Consider the following 20,389-nt stretch of genomic DNA (forward strand, 5'->3'; position numbering starts at 1 on the left):
TACTTATAGACAGTGACAAATAACTTCTGCATCATACCCTGGCATTCTCTTCATCCGCACCAATGTTTTGATCATCAGGGCAGCGATGTTCCTCCACTTTGGCAGCACATGTCTGACTCGCACCTTCCAGTCCACTGAACACAAAAATGCAAAATAAACCGCAAATAGACTGCAACTTATAATTTCATAACAGTAGGGGGTCATATGATTCTTGGGTTTTTCTCTGTATGTATATAGGGTCTACCTTACAATATAAACAGCCTTGAGGCAACTGTTGTTGTGATTTGGTGCTGTATAAATAAAATTGAATTGAATGTAATTGATTAGAATAGTGGGTAAAATTTTCACCTGAGTTTTAACTATTTGTTTACCTGATGAATCACTAATTTTCTTATTATTATCCACTCCTCATATCTTTACTTTTCACTGTCAGAAGCTACTGTTTTTAGAGAAGTGCAATAAAATTCCTGGCCCAATGCTGACATACACAATGCACAAAAAGAAAACATGCTACATGTCAGTACCTGAACATTTGAGGCCTTCCTCAGCAGGTGGAGATCCAACTCCAAGAATTGGCTGACTCTCATCCCTCCCACTCTCAAATGATTGGCTTTCCTCTAACTTTCCATCTGGAGGACTTGACTCTTGTTTAGGGTTGTTATCCTTCTCTGATGTTTCACACATTTGCAGGAAGGCATACTCCAAGGTCTGCAGGAGAAATAATATGAGTTAAAATTCATGAGACTACCAAAATAAAGCCTTTTTTAACTTCTGATCCATTTGCACAATTTATCACAACAATGTATCACAGCCAAAAATCGGAATCACTGCTAGGAGGAAAAATGACTACTGCCATCATTCTTCATTCATTTTAAAATGTTTAAAATCTTTCTTTAAAAAAAACTCTCTTCCTTGACTACCAGCAACCCTTACTGTTGAACAGTGCTGCTGCATGATGGCATCCGGAGGATCTTCAGCCAGCAATTGCCCATTTCTCATGAGACCGACCTGGATGACGGAGAAAATAGATTTTTTTAAAATTAGTGTTTAAATTTTTTTTTCCATTGACAATTATTTAATTTAATATGAAAAAAACTGATTTGAAGAAGTGAATGGATATCAAAAAAATAAAAATAAAGTAATAACAAAATAATAGAGCTCTTACAAAAACAAGGCATCTATAATTTGAGACAAATAAGTCTTCGTACTCTGCATTTCTACAAAGTTCTTGAGAAGATCAGCAACACAAAGTTTCTCTCCTAAAATGAAAATGAAACTTTTAGAGCATTTGTACATTTACTGAGTAGACACTGGAGACAAGCATGAATTGATCAGGAGAATGATTAATAAGATCAGTAAGGATCTAGTAAGGCTCTGCTTGGCTATGAATCCTATCATGGACAAATGCTAAAAGCATTGGTAGTGTGGTATGTGCCTTAAAAACTTGGTTACTGGAATACCCCAGAATATATTTATAAAAAAAACAAAACAACATATTGTCTGATAAGTATTTTTCATTCTTTGCCATAGAAAGGTCACGTTATTTATTTCCTGCTGTTGCCCTGTGGTCAATATTTATTCGTTTTTTTTAATGAAAACTTTACTCTCACTAAACATTAAGCAATAATTTTGAGTAAAATGGAATTGGAATATATAAAACCAAAGGTTTATTTATTCAAATAATTAGTCATTAAATGTACTTGGTGTAAACTAAATGTGCACCACTCAAATACATTTCATTTGATCAGATTCCATTAAATGTCACATTTATATTCTACATGTGTATGTAACAATAATTTCATAGAAAATTTACCTGTAATTTGCTAAAGTCAGCATTGTGGGCATAAAAACTTGAGCGCACACAGCTGGTGCATACATGAAACATGATGACATGAGCAAAGCGTTCTTCAGCAGTGCAGTGACGCTCGTGAAATAAATAAGCAACTCTGCCTCAGTCACTGAATGTTACCATCCTTAACCTTATCATTTTAATTGCAAATTGAGAATGACAAAAAGACTGAGTGGACAGACTGGTTTGAGTGGAGACTTTCTGGATCTAAATTATACTGATTATGTGACACAGATAAAGATCTTTATATTTGTGGCAGTAAAAGACAAATCTGAATGCTTGCTTTTAGTAGAAAGAATGTACTTGATTACAAGCTTTGTAAACAGTTTTCAAATCTTTACACAATTTTTAATTAAAATCAAGATGCATCAGGAAATTATCTCCCTTATCAGCCCTGTAAAGTAAAGTCAAACATATGCAAAGAAGACTTGAGCACAGATTTCATTATTCTGTTGCAAAGGACCAACTGTACAACATTTAATCTTTAAACATTTTAAGGTGAACAAGTGAACCTTTACTCAGCTGTGTGCATTAATTAACTTAATTTATGTAACATGCTTATGTTTATTCACATGAGTTCATAACTCACCACATTGGCTTGCCTGGCCTCCTCTATGTAGTGTGTGGTGATAATAACAGAGACTTTGCCCGTGTTCACAATCTCCACCAGGTGATGCCAGATCCTAGAAAGAAGACAGAAGAAATCCTTGAAACACTTGACCCACTCAGTAATGCCGTTTGCTTAAAAATCACAGCTTACAGCTTCGCCAGGAACACCTTAATTGCCAGCTGTCTGATCTTAAGAGGCTTTGTGATTACACAATGACAATGGAGTAACACACTGACGGCGTGTTTGCTCATCTTGCATCAGAGTAGACTTCAAATCTTTGTAAAAATCCATCCAGCCATCTTGTTACATTAATAAGATAAAAATATTAAATGCATCAGAAATCTTATTGGAAATTCCATACAGTTAAATTTTAGAGATATTTAGTATGTAAATTTTAAAAGATATAAAGATTCATGAGGGCTCGCAAAATAGAGGAAATTGCATAAACAGAAGATTAATGATAATATATGATAACACATAACACAACCGTCTATAAAGTAGTTAGCATAACATTAACATTGTTACTATGGAGGATAAATAAATAAATAAATAAAAAATTCTGTGCTTAATTAATGAATTGTAGAATAAAATCTGCATTTGTAAATTCATTTTTGAATTCCAATTTAATAAACTGATTTTTAAAATGCTTTTTAAGTCTTCATTTCAAAAAACATTTTCGAATTCCACTTTAATAAACTTATAAACCGGCGCTCGAGGCCTGGAGTTCGACACCCTTGGCCTAAGGCAGGGGTGTCAAACTCCAGGCCTCAAGGGCCGGTGTCCTGCAGATTTTAGATATCACCCTGGGTCAACACCTGAATCAAATGATTAGTTCATTACCAGGCTTCTGGAGAGGTACAAGACCTGTTGAGGAGGTAATTTAGCCATTTGAATCAGCTGTGTTGGATCAAGGACACATCTAAAACCTCTCCATTTACATGCACAAATTGGAGTCTATTAGATAGATATGATACAAACCACTTCAGTGCAGTACCTGTAATACCTGCAGCGTGCTGTAATCGCGCTAATAGGATATTATGGTCAACTGTATCGAACGCTGCACTAAGGTCTAGCAGGACAAGCTCAGAGACGAGTCCACTGTCAGAGGCCATAAGAAGATCATTTGTAACCTTCTTTTTTTTTTTTTTTAACCTGTCCCGTTTGGTTCTTTTGCCATCAGAATTATTGTCTAAAGGCGAAGAGAGATGCCCAACGGATTTACTTTACCAAATTGACCATCCCAGCCTTGCCGTAATGGTCCATCTGATTCACCTTTTATTGTTTATTTTATTTTCACTTGCTGAATACGGGACAGACTTGACTGGTGGAAAGAAAGGGGAGAAAGAAAGAAAGAAAGAAAGAAAGGAGGGAAAGAAAAAAAAAAAAAACCTGAGAAGAGGGACGGGGAAAAAGGGCAAAAAACAAAAACCAACAGAATAAGCTGACAAAAAAATACATATCGATCACCTGGATCACCTGTTGAGAAAGAAAAAAAGAAAGCAAGCAGAAGAAGATGAGAGTAATAAACAAGATCACAATGATATATCATCATCATCATCATCATCATCATCATCGTTTATTTATATAGCACTTTAAAAACACACAAGGCTGACCAAAGTGCTGAACAATAGAAACATAATAGATACCATAAGAATAATAAATACGATAAAAATAATAAACATAATAAACATAGCAAAAACAATAAAATATAAGTAAATACAAGTCAGTCAACCACTGAGTCAAAAGCCAGTGAATAAAAATGCGTTTTCAATCTGGATTTAAAAACCAGCACTGATGTCGATTGCCTAATGTGAAGAGGAAGGTTATTCCAAAGCTTAGGAGCCACAATAGAGAACGCTCGGTCGCCTCTCAGTTTCAGCCGTGATTTGGGGACTGAGAGCAACAGCTGCTCAGCTGACCGGAGCGAACGAGTGGGGACATAGGGCTTCAGCAAATCAGACATATATGCAGGTGCCAGACCATTTAAAGATTTAAAAACCAATAAAAGAACTTTAAAATGAATCCTAAATTCAATTGGAAGCCAGTGCAGGGAGGCCAGAACTGGAGTAATGTGCTCAAATTTCCTTTTACCAGATAAAAACCGTGCCGCAGCATTCTGTACTAATTGCAGGCGTGTCAGAGTGCCCAGTCCAACCCCAATTAAAAGGGAGTTACAATGATCCAAGCGTGAGGTTATAAAAGCGTGGATGACAGTCTCCAAATCACGCCTTGAAAGGAAAGGTTTAACCTTCGACAGACGCCTGAGGTGATAGAATGACGATTTCACCACCCCATTCACGTGGCCATCAAAGGTAAGAGCAGAGTCGATTTTTAACCCAAGATTGGTAATCGAGCTCTTCAGGTGAGGGGTCAGAGCAGCAAGGTCAACATCAGGGATATCAGAGGAACGATTCGGGCCAAACACAATTGCTTCCGTTTTACGTTCATTAAAATTTAAAAAGTTTTGAGCCATCCATGACTTAACATCACTAAGGCAATCAAGCAGGAGTCTAATTGAGGAGCTATCAGAATGACTGAAAGGAAAATAGAGCTGGCAATCATCAGCATATAGATGAAATGAAACATTGTGTTTACGAAAGATCGCACCCAGTGGCAGGAGATACAATGAAAACAGTAATGGCCCAAGAATAGATCCCTGTGGTACACCCCATGACAGAGGGGCCACAGAAGACGATGATGAGCCCAACTTAACACAGAAGCTCCTGTTTGAGAGATATGATTTTATCCACAGGAGTGCCAAGCCAGAAATGCCCACACAATGCTGTAATCGAGAGATCAGCAGGTTGTGATCCACTGTATCAAATGCAGCAGTCATATCTAGTAGTATAAGCACTACGTGTTTACCACAGTCTGTCGCTACCAGAATATCATTCATAACCTTTATGAGAGCTGTCTCTGTGCTATGAAGCGGCCTAAAGCCGGACTGGAAAACTTCAAAGATTTGAAAGTTGTTTAGATAATCCATCAGCTGAGTGTGAACAACCTTTTCCAAGATCTTACTCAGAAAAGGAAGTTTAGAGATGGGTCTAAAATTTGACATTACTGAAATATCTGAGCCTGGTTTCTTAAGTAAGGGATGAATAACTGCATGCTTAAACTCACTTGGTACTTGACCTGACAAGAGGCTGGTATTGATTATGTTCAGAATATGTGGTCCAACAGTAGGAAACACCTCTTTCAGAAAACGGGGATGAACAACATCATTCGGAGAACCACACGGTTTAGCAGTTAACACAAGCTTCTCTAGTTCAGGTAGAACAACCGGTTGGAAAGCAATAAGCAAACTTAAACAGGGAACATGCACAGCCGGGTCAACAGAAGCTACAGTGGAGGGTCTCAAACTAGCAACCTTATCCACAAAGAAATTGAGAAACCTATTACACATAACCTCAGAAGATTGCAAAAGAACATGATCCTCTGCATTCAGTACAGAATTAATGGTATTATACAGAACACGAGGGTTATGTGAATTAGCAGCAATAAGTTGTGAAAAATAGGAGTTTTTGGCGGTCTTTACTGCCCTCTGGTAAGCTTTCCAGCTCCTCTTAAGAGCTTCCAAAGAGACGTACAGCCTGTCCTTTTTCCATCGTCTTTCACATCTCCTACATTCTCTTCTAATGGCTCGAGTAAAATCGGTTAGCCAAGGGCTGGCCTTGGGTTTACACTGCCTGAGTCTTAGAGGTGCAACAACATCAAGGGCAGATTTACAAACAGAGTCCAGATGAGAGAGTAATCCATCTACGGAGGACGACTCAGAGGGACTGGACATAAGTTGTTCAAATAGTGTTGAAAAATCTTCAGCAGTATCTGAGCCGAAGGCACGATAGCATCGCGTCGGTGCAGCCCGTTTAACAACAGGACTAAGAGGAACAACGTCAAATAAAATGGGCATATGATCAGAGAATACAGCATCCTCCACATGTAAGTTACAGACAGATAACCCATATGACAACACCAAATCCAATGTGTGACCACGTTCTTGAGTGGCACATTTAACAGATTGAACAAGATTAAAAGAGTTCACCAGGTCCATGAAGTCCTTAGCCAGGGGCTTCCCTGGGCAACATACGTGTATATTAAAATCACCGAGTAGCAGGACCTGGTCATACCGGGATGCACAGTCAGCGAGAAACTCCGAAAACTCAGATAAAAACTCCTTTTTATATTTAGGAGGCCGATAAACTATTGCACACAGCAATGAAGGCGAGTGGCCCAGTTCACACAGGCAAAGTTCAAAACTGGTGTGGCGTGTCCATGAGGATAGTTGCTTAAACTCAAAGTGTGATTTAAAAACAACAGCTAACCCCCCGCCACGACCAGAAACTCTCGGAGCGCTAAAATAAGCACAGCCGGCGGGCAGCAGTTCAGAAAAAACGCTTAACTCACCGGGTGAAGTCCAGGTTTCAGTCAAACAGAGGAAATCCAATGCATGGGAAGAAAAGAAATCCTTCAGGATGAAGGTCTTATTCGCCACCGATCTGGCATTTATTAAGCCCAACCTGAGGGGAGCTGGTTCGGAGACCTCCGGGGTAGTGACAACCAGATCCACCGATCGAAGGTTTGATCGGTCGATTCCCCTCCAACGCAGATGCCGAAGAGGGAATGATTTAACAGGGCTGCTCCCGATAGAGCCGACAACGGGAACCAACCAAGAATCCACAGGATCCAGAGCACGCAATGGTACCAGGAGTCGTGGGAAAGATTGACGAACGGAGCGTAGATCGTGAGGAAGGTAAGAAATCCGGATTCTCAGCTTAACGAGGCGACCTCCACGGGTACCCCGTCTCCTGCGTCGCTTCCGCATATCTGGTGGCGGTGGTAGGGGATGCCAGCGCAATGGTACTGCTTCCAGGTAGGGAGGCAGAAAACCCTGGCTATCTTTACCAAACCAAACTGAAACTTTGGTGGATGAGCCGATTTCCAATAAAGTCTGGCGATCATACGACAGTATTGAACTGACATGTTGCACAACATTAGCTAAAAACAATAAAATCAAACAGGTAAAAAAGAGCGGTTGACGGCATGCCAAACACACAGGCGCCATCTTTGTTTCATATATGGGAATATGACAGTAAATACTAAATATTAAACATTATGGTGCAGCACGTGAGATTGACAGCACACAGTGTGCTTTGAGGTAGGAGCCCAAAAGGGTGTAGTTTGTGTGTGTGATCACCTGTGTGTACACCTGTGAGCATGAACGCGCTTGTTTTTAAAAGGTTCCTTCATGTAATGATCTGCTAGAGGGTGTGGGGGGCCACTGCCCCGTCCTCCAGGGCATGAAGCAGGTATGGAGGAGATCAAAACTCCAGACATCCAGAGGCCCCCAGAACACAAGAGACCAAGGAAGACCAACAGAGGGGCAGCCGCGCCGATCATTTGTAACCTTCACTAAAGCGGTTTCTGTGCTGTCATGAGCTCTGAAACCTGACTGAAACTCTTCAAATAAGCCATTCCTCTGCAGATGATCTGTTAGCTGTTTGACAACTACTCTTTCAAGGATTTTTGAAATGAAAGGAAAATTGGAGATTGGCCTATAATTAGCTAAGACAGCTGGGTCTACTTGGCCCTTTCCTGATAGGTGCCCCAAGTGCCTGACTCTTGAGGCAATTTTTTTTAAAGTGTGTGTGCGTTTGAAGTCCAACTATTAACTTTTGATCATTGCTAAATAGAAGGCTTTTGCATGCATCAGTATGGGCAAAACTTTGTGCCATCAAAAGCTGAATTTGAATAAGTTAAATTCGAATTTGAATTGCTCAGACTGAATCTGAATTGTAACTTGAATAAGTACTTTTTAAAAATGAATTTAAATTAGCCTAATTTGAAATTCAGTGTTTTGGTTTGAAAATGATCATCACTAAATTGAAGTTGAATTTTATATTTTGAAAATGAATTAATTTGCTTTGAAACTGTATTTTATCCTTAAATATGTAGCATTTGAATAATTTCAGTTTCACTTCTCACTATTCAGTTTCAGTTTTATAATTCAATTTCAGTTCCAAAATTCATTTTTTTGGGACTTACATCCGGTTCTGGTTCCAGAGTAATCGAGCGCAGATTAATAGAACTCTGTTTTACCAGCGGACCGAAAGTGTTACTGACGGGAATCTACAGCATCTTGAGCTGGAGTTGGATTAAGACTTCAGAAGTCATTCATAATGTCAAATTACCAGCGGATGAACCCTCAGGTTGGTAATAAATGTATTACAAGTATAAGAACAAGTGTTATGTTAACAAATGATAGCCGTACAGTAACTTTTATTCTTATTGTATCTGTTAGCTAAAAATGCTAATTTAGCGTAGTTTGCCCAGGGATCATATTTGCTTTGACAAACAAATATGATCGACTTTTTCCAGTAGAATTCCAAAGTTGTCATCTTGTACCCTCTCAGAGCCCCGTATGTATGCAGAGACCCCTACAGTAGGGAATCATGCAAATGAATGTCCAAACCATTGTATTTTAGGTTTATTTATGTCTTACACAGCATCCCAACTCTTTAGCCCAGGGGTGGGCAATCTCAGTCCACGAGGGCCGGTGTCCCTGCAGGTTTTAGAGCTCACCTTGGGTCAACACACCTGAATCACATGATTAGTTCGTTACTAGGCCTCTGGAGAACTTCAGGACATGTTGAGGAGCTAATTTAGCAATTTAAATCAGCTGTATTGGTTCGAGGACACATCTAAAACCTGCAGGGACACCAGCCCTCGTGGACTGAGATTGCCCACCCCTGCTTTAGCCAATTTAATAACTTTAGCTAAAGTGAATAGTTAGTCTAATTCATTATTGCAGCATTACTGGATCACCTCTGTTTGAAGTGATATAATATGATATACAATTATCACTGAAACAGCAAACTTTGTACAAAATAAACAAACAAACAAACAAAAAAACCCACTTCTCCTTATCTGAACATTTGGCCACAGCTGTAGATTACACTATCAGTGCTTGATCACTCCTGTCAATAATTACATTTCTAAATTCTCTTTGTGCAGTTGCAGGTAAACAATGTGTAATATTTTATCCAAATGACTGCTTTGTCTTTGAAAAGGTGAAGAACCTGAGGCCCTTGACAGTCCAGTTCTACATTATGTACATCCTTACGGTGGCTCACAGGACAAGGATATTCCTGTCCTGCCAGAAGAGAAGAGAAACTTCAGAGTCTTCATGCAGTTCAACCACGCCTGTCATATTCTGTATGGCAGGGGTCTCACACTCCAGTTCTCGAGGGCAGGTGCAAATGTGTCCCTGGTGCAACCAGAGATTGGCAGTAAGGCGTAACGTGTTACTGTAATCCGATTACTTTTGTCAAGTAACGAGTAAAGTAAGGGATTACTATGGCAAAAAGGGTAATTAGATTACTGTTACTTTAACATTTTTAAATAGCTTGCAATTTAAAAATGTTAAAGAAATGAGACAGAACATGTATGGAAGCCCGTTTCCGCCACAAAACCCCCCCAAAACAAGTACCCTTAACTCGAAATTTTGAGTTATTTTCTCGAAATTTCGAGTTAGCTCTGCCAATCAGTAATCTACGTGAATGAGCTCACTTTCTTGTTACCCGGAAGCATATGGTGCAGAGGAACGCGCAAGCAAAACCGTATCGCAACAAATTGGTGCTTTCGCGAGTACTGATAGTAACGCCATGTGATTCAGCTAATAACACAAGGATTCCATCATTTGTCGAGTGACGCTGAAAATACTCATCAATCTGTGCATTCATGACTGGATGTAATATCGGTAGCTTAGCTGTAGCATAAGGGTAACAAGGAAATGATGTCATCCACGTAGATTACTGATTGACAGTGCTAACTCGAAATTTAAGTCAAAATTTCGAGTTACTTTTCTCGAAATTTCGGGTAATAAGTCAAAATTTCGAGTTAATAAGTCGAAATTTCAAGAAAATAAGTCAAAATTTTGAGAAAAATAACTCGAAATTTCAAGTTATGGATACTTTTTTTTTTTAGTGGTGGAAACAGGCTTCCATAAACATGAGATAGATTTTATATGTGAGTCAAAGTTTGGAGAGGAATGTCTTAATGAATGCTCAATCATCCTGTCACAGTTAGCCGGACAAACCATGTGGAATTATTAAAGGACCCAAGATGCAGCACAACTGAGGTGAGGAAGCTTTATTTATGGAGCGTGCACATACAACAAAGGCGAGGGTGGCGAAAACAGAACAGAGAAAACCTAAACTGGGAAAACTAAGCAAAAACAAACCTGAAAACGGAGATGCAGGGAGACACAGAAAATGATGCAGAATGACGCAGAGAGTGAACACAGAATGACGGATGGAGATTACGCAGACGAATCAGCAACTAACAGAGGCAGACACAAGGCTTAAATACACAGAAGGATAACGAGGGAATGAGATAGTGATGTGTCAGTGGCGAACGAAACGGGCCGTGGGTTTTTTTTCTTTCTCTCACCCTCTCTCTCGCACTTTTTTCTGCTTCACTCCGCACGTGAGCCTTGTGCTTTGCAGGGGAGGGGCGGTAGTTACACTTGCAGTAGCACAGGAACAGAGCCGGAGGGAAAGAGAGAGAAAGAGAGCCAGGGACAACAACGTCATTCTAGAAAGGTATAGTAATCATCCACAACTAAACTATTTTAAGTTGCGGATGATAAAGGATTCAGAAAGTTTATTCATGCAGGCCCATATGACAGAGAATGTGCATCTTCTTTTTGTTTTCGTATTTTAATTTATATTTAATTGTGGTTTGCAGTGTTTTGTGTTGTTTCACTTTAAATTTGTTTAAAAGCAAAAAGCTAAAAAATTTAAATAGTTAAAAGTTGAAATCTAAATAGCTGTTTTTTATATTATATGATTTATTTATTACATTTTATGTGGAGTGAATAAATAAAAGTATATTTACAGTGGCCCCTAGAGACAAAGCACGTACAAACTCCAAAACACGTACGAACTCCAAAACACGTACAAACCCAGAAGCACGTAAAAACTCCATAGCACGTACAAACCCCAAAACACGTAAAAACTCCAAAGCACGTACAAAACACAACAGAAGTGCTCCAGGATGCTAGGGGCAGTGTTGAGCTTTTGTTACCTAATGGCTACACAAGTCAGGAAGTACCAACGACCGGATTTACGGTTTTTGATACGGGCGACACAGGCGGTTGCCCGGGGCGGCATCACGGACATCGGAAAAAAAATAAAATAAAAATTGCTCGAACTCATGCTGCCCCGACGTCATGCCAGCACATATTGGGAATGGCATAGGCACCAATCGGTTTTCTATCGCCCATTTGCTGGGAGTAAGAGCGCCCTCCGGCGGGGGATTCTCCGGCTGGCTGGAGCGGAATTTAATAACCAACTCGCAAAATAAAACAAAATAAAAGCAAACCAACAAACACGAAAACACCAGACATCATGATACAGACTTATAATTTGCACTGATGTTTTTTCGAAATTCTATAAAGTGAGCGCGAGAGCCCTCGGTGCACCTGCTTGCTGCTGAAGTCAAAGTAAACTTTATTGTCATCTCCGCTACATACAGTACAGTATATAGAGAGACGAGACGATGAGGCTCCAGTTACAGCAGTGCAAGTAAACAAACAATAAATATAAGAAGAGTAAGAAAATAAATATACACTTTAGGACTCGGGGTAAATGGATCAATAACAATTTAAAATTTATAATTTACAGTTTGATAATTTAAAGTCTCACACACAACCCGTCGAAGGGAGAGGGGCTGGCTGCTCCCAAATAGAGCACATTTCATTCATAATGTTGTAAATCCAAGTCCATTATGTATTCATGATTTGAATCCTGGGTTGTGTGAAATCCCAGAAATAAACCCTAGACAAAGTCAATCTGTGAACTAAGGTGTAGGTCTATTAGGTTATGTTGTGGTGATCCTCTGGTTGAGGGATGGGTGTTCATACTGGAGTGCAAAATTAAAACCAATGGAAGATGGACAAGAAAAGTTCAAAGCCATCAGGGGCTCAGTTTAGAAAAAAGAGAAAAGAAGAGGAGGAGAAACGAGCAAAAGATACAGGTAAGCAGATGTGTCATTGGATAATGGAAGGTCATCCTACTTTATTAACCCCTAAGGAAATTATGTGGGTTACAGTTGCTCCAAGAAGAAATGGTAAAAATAGCAACAGTAACAGACAAAACTCCAAACAATATATTATGTTACAGATTTTAATATTAATTAGTCATTGTCAATTGTTGATTTGTCCTGTTCTCATTGTATGACGTAATATGATGGCTGATTGGTAGCCGTTTGCATACCATGCATACTCTCTCTCTCTTCATGTGTGTGTGTGTGTGTGTTTCTCTGGTGAAATTCAGTATGTTTTGTGTGTGTGTGTGTGTGTGTGTGTGTTTCTCTGGTGAAATTCAGTATGTTTTGTGTGTGTGTGTGTGTGTGTGTGTGTGTGTGTGTTTCTCTGGTGAAATTTAGTATGTTTTGTGTGTGTGTGTTTCTCTGGTGAAATTCAGTATGTTTTGTGTGTGTGTGTGTGTGTGTGTTTGTTTCTCTGGTGAAATTCAGTATGGTTTGTGTGTGTGTGTGTGTGTGTGTGTGTGTGTGTTTTTCTCTGGTGAAATTCAGTATGTTTTGTGTTTGTGTGTGTGTGTGTGTGTTTCTCTGGTGAAATTCAGTATGTTTTGTGTGTGTGTGTGTGTGTGTGTTTCTCTGGTGAAATTCAGTATGTTTTGTGCTTGTGTGTGTGTGTGTGTGTGTGTTTCTCTGGTGAAATTCAGTATGGTTTGTGTGTGTGTGTGTGTGTGTCTCTGGTGAAATTCAGTATGTTTTGTGTGTGTGTGTGTGTGTCTCTGGTGAAATTCAGTATGTTTTGTGTGTGTGTGTGTGTGTGTGTGTGTGTCTCTGGTGAATTTCAGTATGTTTTGTGTTTGTGTGTGTGTGTGTTTCTCTGGTGAAATTTAGTATGTTTTGTGTGTGTGTGTGTGTGTGTGTGTGTGTTTCTCTTGTGAAATTTAGTATGTTTTGTGTGTGTGTGTGTGTGTGTGTGTTTCTCTGGTGAAATTTAGTATGTTGTGTGTGTGTGTGTGTGTGTTTCTCTGGTGAAATTCAGTATGTTTTGTGTGTGTGTTTCTCTGGTGAAATTCAGTATGTTTGGTGTGTGTGTGTGTGTGTGTTTCTCTGGTGAAATTCAGTATGTTTTGTGTGTGTGTGTGTGTGTTTCTCTGGTGAAATTCAGTATGTTTTGTGTGTGTGTGTGGGTGTGTGTGTGTGTGTGGGGGGGGGGGCAGAGGGAGTGTTCGCCCAGGGCGCCAAACGGGCTAGGACCGCCACTGTGTGTGGTAGTAACAGGTAAATGAACATTTTTTTTTAATTATTTGAATATATATATGTCCTTGTGTATAAATATACAAACAATACACATATGCTTTCAATTGTGTAATTTAAGTGATCTAGGTAGCTCTGTTTGGGAAGTTCGGTTAACGCTAGAAATGTGTTTTGGAGTTTGTACGTGCTTTGGAATTTATACGTGCTTTTTGGAGTTTGTATGTGCTTTGTCTCTAGGGGCCACCGCATATATTTATATATAAACATATATAAATAAAACCACGTTTTTTAAAAAAAAATTAGTAATTCCTTTTGTGCATAATTTTATATTGTTGTTAATAATAAATTAATTAAAGCAACAAAACAACCTGAAGAGCCGGTTGGGAGCCGAAAGAGCCGGCTCTTTTTAGTGAGCCGAGCCGGCTCTTTTTAGTGAGCCGAGCCGAAAGAGCCGGTTCTCTAAAAAGAGCCGGAAATCCCATCACTAGAATGAGACTAGTGATGGTAAATTTGATTCTTTTTACTGAATCGAGTTTTAATGAGTCACTCACCGAAGTGAATTGGGTTTTTTGAGTCATTTGATTCACTGAGTCAGTTGACCAGAGAGTGCAAAAAATTTACATTTTCACTCAAACTTAATTTCTTTTCTCTTTTCATGTATATCCTACTGCTAAGATGAGTGATTCTAAAAGAAAACAACTATTTTATAGAGCAAAAAGAGCAAAAAAAATTCCTAAAGGGAACATTTATTTTGTTTATTTTATTAGTATTTTCCTTAAATGTGTCAAATATATATTTTCTCATCTAAATGTCCACTGAGCTGTGAGCCAGGGGGCGGTAATGCGCCTTAACATTGGTTGCCAACCAAGAAGAAGAAGCTGTGAGCCAGGAGGGAGGGGGTGAGTGAGTCCTGAGTGATCCGCTTACGCTTACGATTCAGCACAGGAGGGAGGGGGTTAGTGAGTCCTGAGTGATTCGATCGCTCTATGATTCAGCACAGGAGGGAGGGGGTGAGTGAGTGAGTGAGTGAGTGATTCGTTCGCTCTACGATTCAACACAGGAGGGAGGGGGTGAGCGAGTCCTGAGTGATTTGCTTACCCTACGATTCAGCACAGGAAAGGAGGGGGTGAGTAGCTCAAATGTGCTGTTAGCATGTTAGCAGAGCGATGCTACTGTGAACCGAGGAGCTATTGTCTTGATGTGAGCTTCTACTCAGGGTTTTTTCTTCCAGTTCAGAGCAGAAATGTTTTTGTTAAGATACTGGATGTTGTGTTTTTCTCCACAATTTTAATTATAAGCTAGATATATTGCTGCTAACAGCAACAGGGATGAGTCAGTGAGTCAGTTGGGCTTGTGAATCATGATTCATGAGTCAGTAAAGTGATTCTCGAATATTGAACGATTCGTTCATGATTCGCGCATCACTAAATGAGACAGAAGGAGGGCACAGCTGGGAGTAATCAGACATGACGGGACAGGGGAAACGTAAACTGAACACACTGAGATCAGACACGGACCTTCAAAGTAAAACAGGAAAAACACACACACACACACACACACACACATGCAAAGACACAAGCTGTGTCCCAAAACGTTGGCTGCATCCTCCGGAGGCCACATTTGAAGGCTGATTACGTCACAGCCAGGCGACGAAGGCTGTCCCAAATCGTCAACTCCTTCAAATGCGGCCGACAAATGCGTCCTTCATTTCCCCGAATTTGAAGGATGGGTCGGGTGTGTCCTTCGTGGCCCACCATATCCCAGAATTCATAGCGCGGCCCAGCCAATTTCAGTTTCCAGCCATGGCGGCCGCTACTAAGTTTTAAAATTACTCTTATTAATCTTTCTGGGTCACAAAATAAACTTTTAACATATTTTCAGGCGAGAAAGTAGCCGTGTAAATTTCAAATATCTGCTTGGTTTATCAAGACATCGCATATTTGCAAAAGTGCGCCGACGTTTTCGGAGACGTCTGTTACCCACCAGCTTGATAGCAAGCCGGGGGGTTCAATGGTCACTCGAGCCGGTGACAGCAGCGGTCTCCCGGCTTCGTTTTCAGACCCCCGCTCTTTCACTACTCAGGTTAAACATGATATATAAGTCACTCGGATAACTTAAAAATGTAATTGTTTGGCTTTTTTCAGTGTTTTATTTGTTCCAGAGTAAATCGGTTTGGCTGAGATCAAAGTTATTAGATTAAATAAAACTCTATTAATCCATCGGGTGGGTTCCTCCGGGATTTTCACACAGTTGAATAAACGTCAAACAGAAAACTGATTAAATAGAAGTGTGAGACGGTTGAGAATTTACGCCAGTGTCCTGTTATATTTTAGATAGCAAGGAGCAGAGTGCCGAGTTTATTAAACTCCACCGACAAGGCGGTGACGCAAATCTGAAGGCTAGACCATCCCATTTCACAGCCTCGCACTTCCAGCCTTCTTGGTCTTCGAAGGAGCCAGCCCACATAGACCACGAAGGCCGGGTCCTCCGAAGGATGCAGCCGACGTTTTGGGACACAGCTACAGACTCAGAGACATGGGCTTAACGCAGAGACCTGACTACACTAGAGGGGATACACAGGCAGGGATGACACCAAACAGAGGGAGCACAGACTAAACACTGGGAAACCAAAACACAAACAGTCATAATACATAAAAGTATCAAAAGTAAAAGTACAAAAACCAAAAACACTGGGTCACCGACCCAGGACCGTGACACATCCAAGGTAAGAAGATCAATTGTCCTACACCTACCTACTGGCAAGTGGCCACTCTTTCAATGATGAGGATGTACACATCCTGGACAGGGAGGAACACTGGTTTGAGTGGAGAGTCAAGGAGATCATTGTTAGGGTACCTGGGTCATTGACCCAGCATTTTGTTTTATCACCTTTTGGACATTGTTTATTGTTGTGGTGGTCTGTTTCTTAGTCTTGGCTTGTTATAGTATAGTTTTCTTGTGCCTCTTAGTTTGTGTTTCTAGTTTTTATGTACTTGCTCATTTAGTCTGTTTCCTTTTGTTAGGGGTTCGAAATTGAGGGAAGATACAAAACCAGATTAGTCCAGAAGGGTTGGGTCAAAACAATGATTTTATTTAAACACACGCGCGGGAAGATAGTTACTGCACAACATCAGCAAGGATCTTCACCCAAAATACATTTCAGATTGCTTTTATAATATCGGGGTATTATGACGCCCCCTCATGCGTTTACAAGCACATAATTTGCATCTTAAGAACATTATTTGCCTTTTTTACAGACAATGATCAATTTTAAGAGATAAATGCAGACACAAGAGTTCCTCTTTCTGGCATCTTCTTCCAAATAAGGCGATGGTCTCAGGCCTCTGGGTCCCCATGGGCTGGTCCTCTCCTTCTTGTCACCTGTTGTTAAGTAGACTCTAGTGCTACAGGTTTGCTGAATGCATTCAGGCCTCTGCTCAGATCTGTTTCTAGATTATATGTGATATATATGTGTTTTGTAAGCATGTTATATGTGTTTTGTAAGCATGTGTGCGATCTTTCTTCAGCTCCCAGCCTCTTATCCAATGGATCGTCCGAACCTAACGCCGAACGAAGCTTTTAACCTTTAATTACCTGGGGGAGCTTCAACTCTTTTATGAGCACAGAACTGCAATGTGTGTATAGAGATATAACAATATAAAAATGATTATGACTGCACCTGTAATAAAGGTTAATATGGTGTCAGTGTGTTAAATGTCTCCCTGCCGTCTTAAAGCTATATGTGATATTATTAATGCGATGCTAATGCTATGAGATATATTGTAGCAGTAAAACAATTTCTTTAATTCCACACTTTCATGTCCTGTTTGTCTGGGTCTTGCCTCTCTTTGTCGTTTCCCTGCAAAGTCTGTCTGGTCTCCAGGTATAGTTGCATGTTTCCCCAGTCATGTATCTGTGTGTCTGTCTGGTTTCTCTCACCCTCTCTTGGCCCTCGCTTATCCCTTGCTCTCTCGCCCTCTCTGTCTTCTCCCTCTGTTCCCTGTATTTTTAGTCAGTCTGCATTTTAGTGTATTTTTCTGTTTTATTTTGAAAGCCCCTTGTCCTCTGTGCATCATGTTCAGTTTTGCTTCCCCCGTCTCGACTGTTAGATTGTTGCCAGCCATGTTTCCTCTCCGGTGGTGTTGCGAAGATGGCTAGCCCCATTTTATGTGTACGAGCACATTTTCACTTACACTCCACAAGCTCTAATCATGCCTTTCCACCTGCTGCCTCGCCCATAACAGGTCAGGAGGTGAGGGTGCAGATACTTCGCTGTGCTCCAGCTGTTCACTCTCCTTCATCTATTCTGCCATCTTCCCCCCCCAAAAAGAGGGACACAAGCCGGCGGAAAAACAAGTTCCATGACCTCATCCCAGATTAATTGTTCATCCAGACGCAAGGATTTACCAAGACTGCACTGGGCGGCACTTCTGCCTCAACAATGCCCAAACTCCCTGCCTTGACAGTGCTCCGCAATCCCACCTCGATGAAGCTGTACAGCTCATCGGAGGTTCTGCGGGTCGGTGCTTTGGAGGCTCAATGGCCGGGCATGTCAGAGGCATCAGCTGCTGTGCATCATGTTCCCTGATGCCGGAGGAGAGGCCCTCCCGCTGTTGAGATTCCACATCCGAGCTGGGACAAATGCCCAGCCAGCATCAGCCAACACTTATTTATCCAAGTTTAACTGCTTAAAGTGTGTTTCAGTCGAACACTTCCAGAGCTGGTTATGGTGCCTCACCCTTTTGAGACTGTTATAAATACTTACCCACCCAGTCCATTAAAGACTTCATGTCATGTCTCTGTGATGGAGACTCCTGAAACTGTAGCCCCATTCAAGGTGGTTTCACCTCATGACCTGCTCTTTCAGAAACTGTGGTTCATCTTGAGGTCAACCCTGTGTCTAAACCTCCACCTGTTCCTGTTCCCAGGGCAGCTCTGGCCCAGCACATTCCTGCACCCATTCCAGTTCCCTGGGTGCAGGTAGCTAGGGCTCAACTAGTCCCTGTTCCTGTTCACAGGGCGGCTCTAACCCAGCATTTCCCTGCAGCTGTACCAGTTCTTTGGGTGACAGTGGCTAGAGGCAAGCTGGTCCCTGCTTCCAGGGCAGCTACGTTCGAACCTACCCCTACATCCATACCAGTGCCTTGGGTGAAGGTAGCTGGGGTTCACCTGGTCCCCATCTCTTTTCCCAGGCCAGCTGAGACCCTGCTGGTTCCTGCACCTGCACCTGTTCCTCAGGTGGGGACGACGGAGGTTCCAGCCTCCTAACTGCGCTGGGGGCTCAGGCAAGCCGCCCCAGCCTCCTGACTCCGCTGAGGGCTCAGGCGAGCCATCCTAGCCTTCTACTGTAGTTGGGTGCTTAGCAGCCATCATCCTCAACACCGTCTGCCTCACGGATAAAGCTTGGGGGGGGGTCCCTCTCCACCTGAGGCTCTGAGACACACCTGCAACCGGAACTTGCTGTGGGTGTGCAGCCTCAGCTCGCTCCATCTATGCCAGAGGTCATTGCGCTGTCTGGTCTCGCACCAGTCCCAGGGTTAGGGCAGCTGTGACCCAGCCCTACTCTGGCGTACCTACTCCTACCACCTGCCTCTCAGGTGGTAGAGGAGGTCACCTACTAATCGGAAGGATGGTGGTTCAATCCCTGTATGCTCCAGTCTGCATGCCAAATATCCTTACCCCAAATGTCTGTGAATGTTAGATAGAAGCCCTTATATAGAAAGAGCATAGAAAAAAGTGCTTGAGCGAATGGGTGTGAATGGGTGAATGAGGCAAGTTATGTAAAGCGCTTTGAATGCTCAGAGTAGAAAAGCAATATATAACAACCAGTCCATTTACCATTTGCCTGATGCAGAGGACCTATGTGCTTTGCTGTGCAGTGATTACCTTCATTACATACCTTTATTGTACTGTACACCTAATTCATTATCATTGTCATCATCTTCGATCAATATATTTCATTGTTGGCGAGTACAGATACATTTTACTGTATTTTTAATAAATTGAATTAAATTATTACTGTATTTACCCTACTTACACAAAATAATTATGAATGAATGAATTATAGTGCACATGGTCATAACACTGGTATTTTACATTCTAGCACAGCAGGAGACATAGCAGTACAGTACTGTACATTACAGGGAGTGCAGAATTATTAGGCAAATTGTATTTTTGAGGAATAATTTTATTATTGAACAACAACCATGTTCTCAATGAACCCAAAAAACTCATTAATATCAAAGCTGAATGTTTTTGGAAGTAGTTTTTAGTTTGTTTGTAGTTTTAGCTATTTTAGGGGGATATCTGTGTGTGCAGGTGACTATTACTGTGCATAATTATTAGGCAACTTAACAAAAAACAAATATATACCCATTTCAATTATTTATTTTTACCAGTGAAACCAATATAACATCTCCACATTCACAAATATACATTTCTGACATTCAAAAACAAAACAAAAACAAATCAGCGACCAATATAGCCACCTTTCTTTGCAAGGACACTCAAAAGCCTGCCATCCATGGATTCTGTCAGTGTTTTGATCTGTTCACCATCAACATTGCGTGCAGCAGCAACCACAGCCTCCCAGACACTGTTCAGAGAGGTGTACTGTTTTCCCTCCTTGTAAA

General features: G+C 41.0%; 1 protein-coding gene across 1 annotated transcript in view; it reads right to left on the reverse strand.

Moving 5' to 3' along the window:
- Positions 1-20,389, reverse strand: part of LOC100704123 (ABC transporter G family member 23-like) — a gene marked incomplete at its 5' end in the record, with an annotated part of 64,395 nt that overhangs the window by 31,985 nt on the left and 12,021 nt on the right. The window contains 4 exons of the mRNA XM_025897738.1: positions 38-134; positions 525-708; positions 934-1,008; positions 2,439-2,532. Coding sequence (XP_025753523.1) covers positions 38-134; positions 525-708; positions 934-1,008; positions 2,439-2,532 — 450 coding nt within the window. The remainder of the gene's footprint in view (positions 1-37; positions 135-524; positions 709-933; positions 1,009-2,438; positions 2,533-20,389) is intronic.

Source organism: Oreochromis niloticus, linkage group LG13, assembly GCF_001858045.2.
Source record: "Oreochromis niloticus isolate F11D_XX linkage group LG13, O_niloticus_UMD_NMBU, whole genome shotgun sequence".
Lineage (NCBI taxonomy): Eukaryota > Metazoa > Chordata > Actinopteri > Cichliformes > Cichlidae > Oreochromis > Oreochromis niloticus.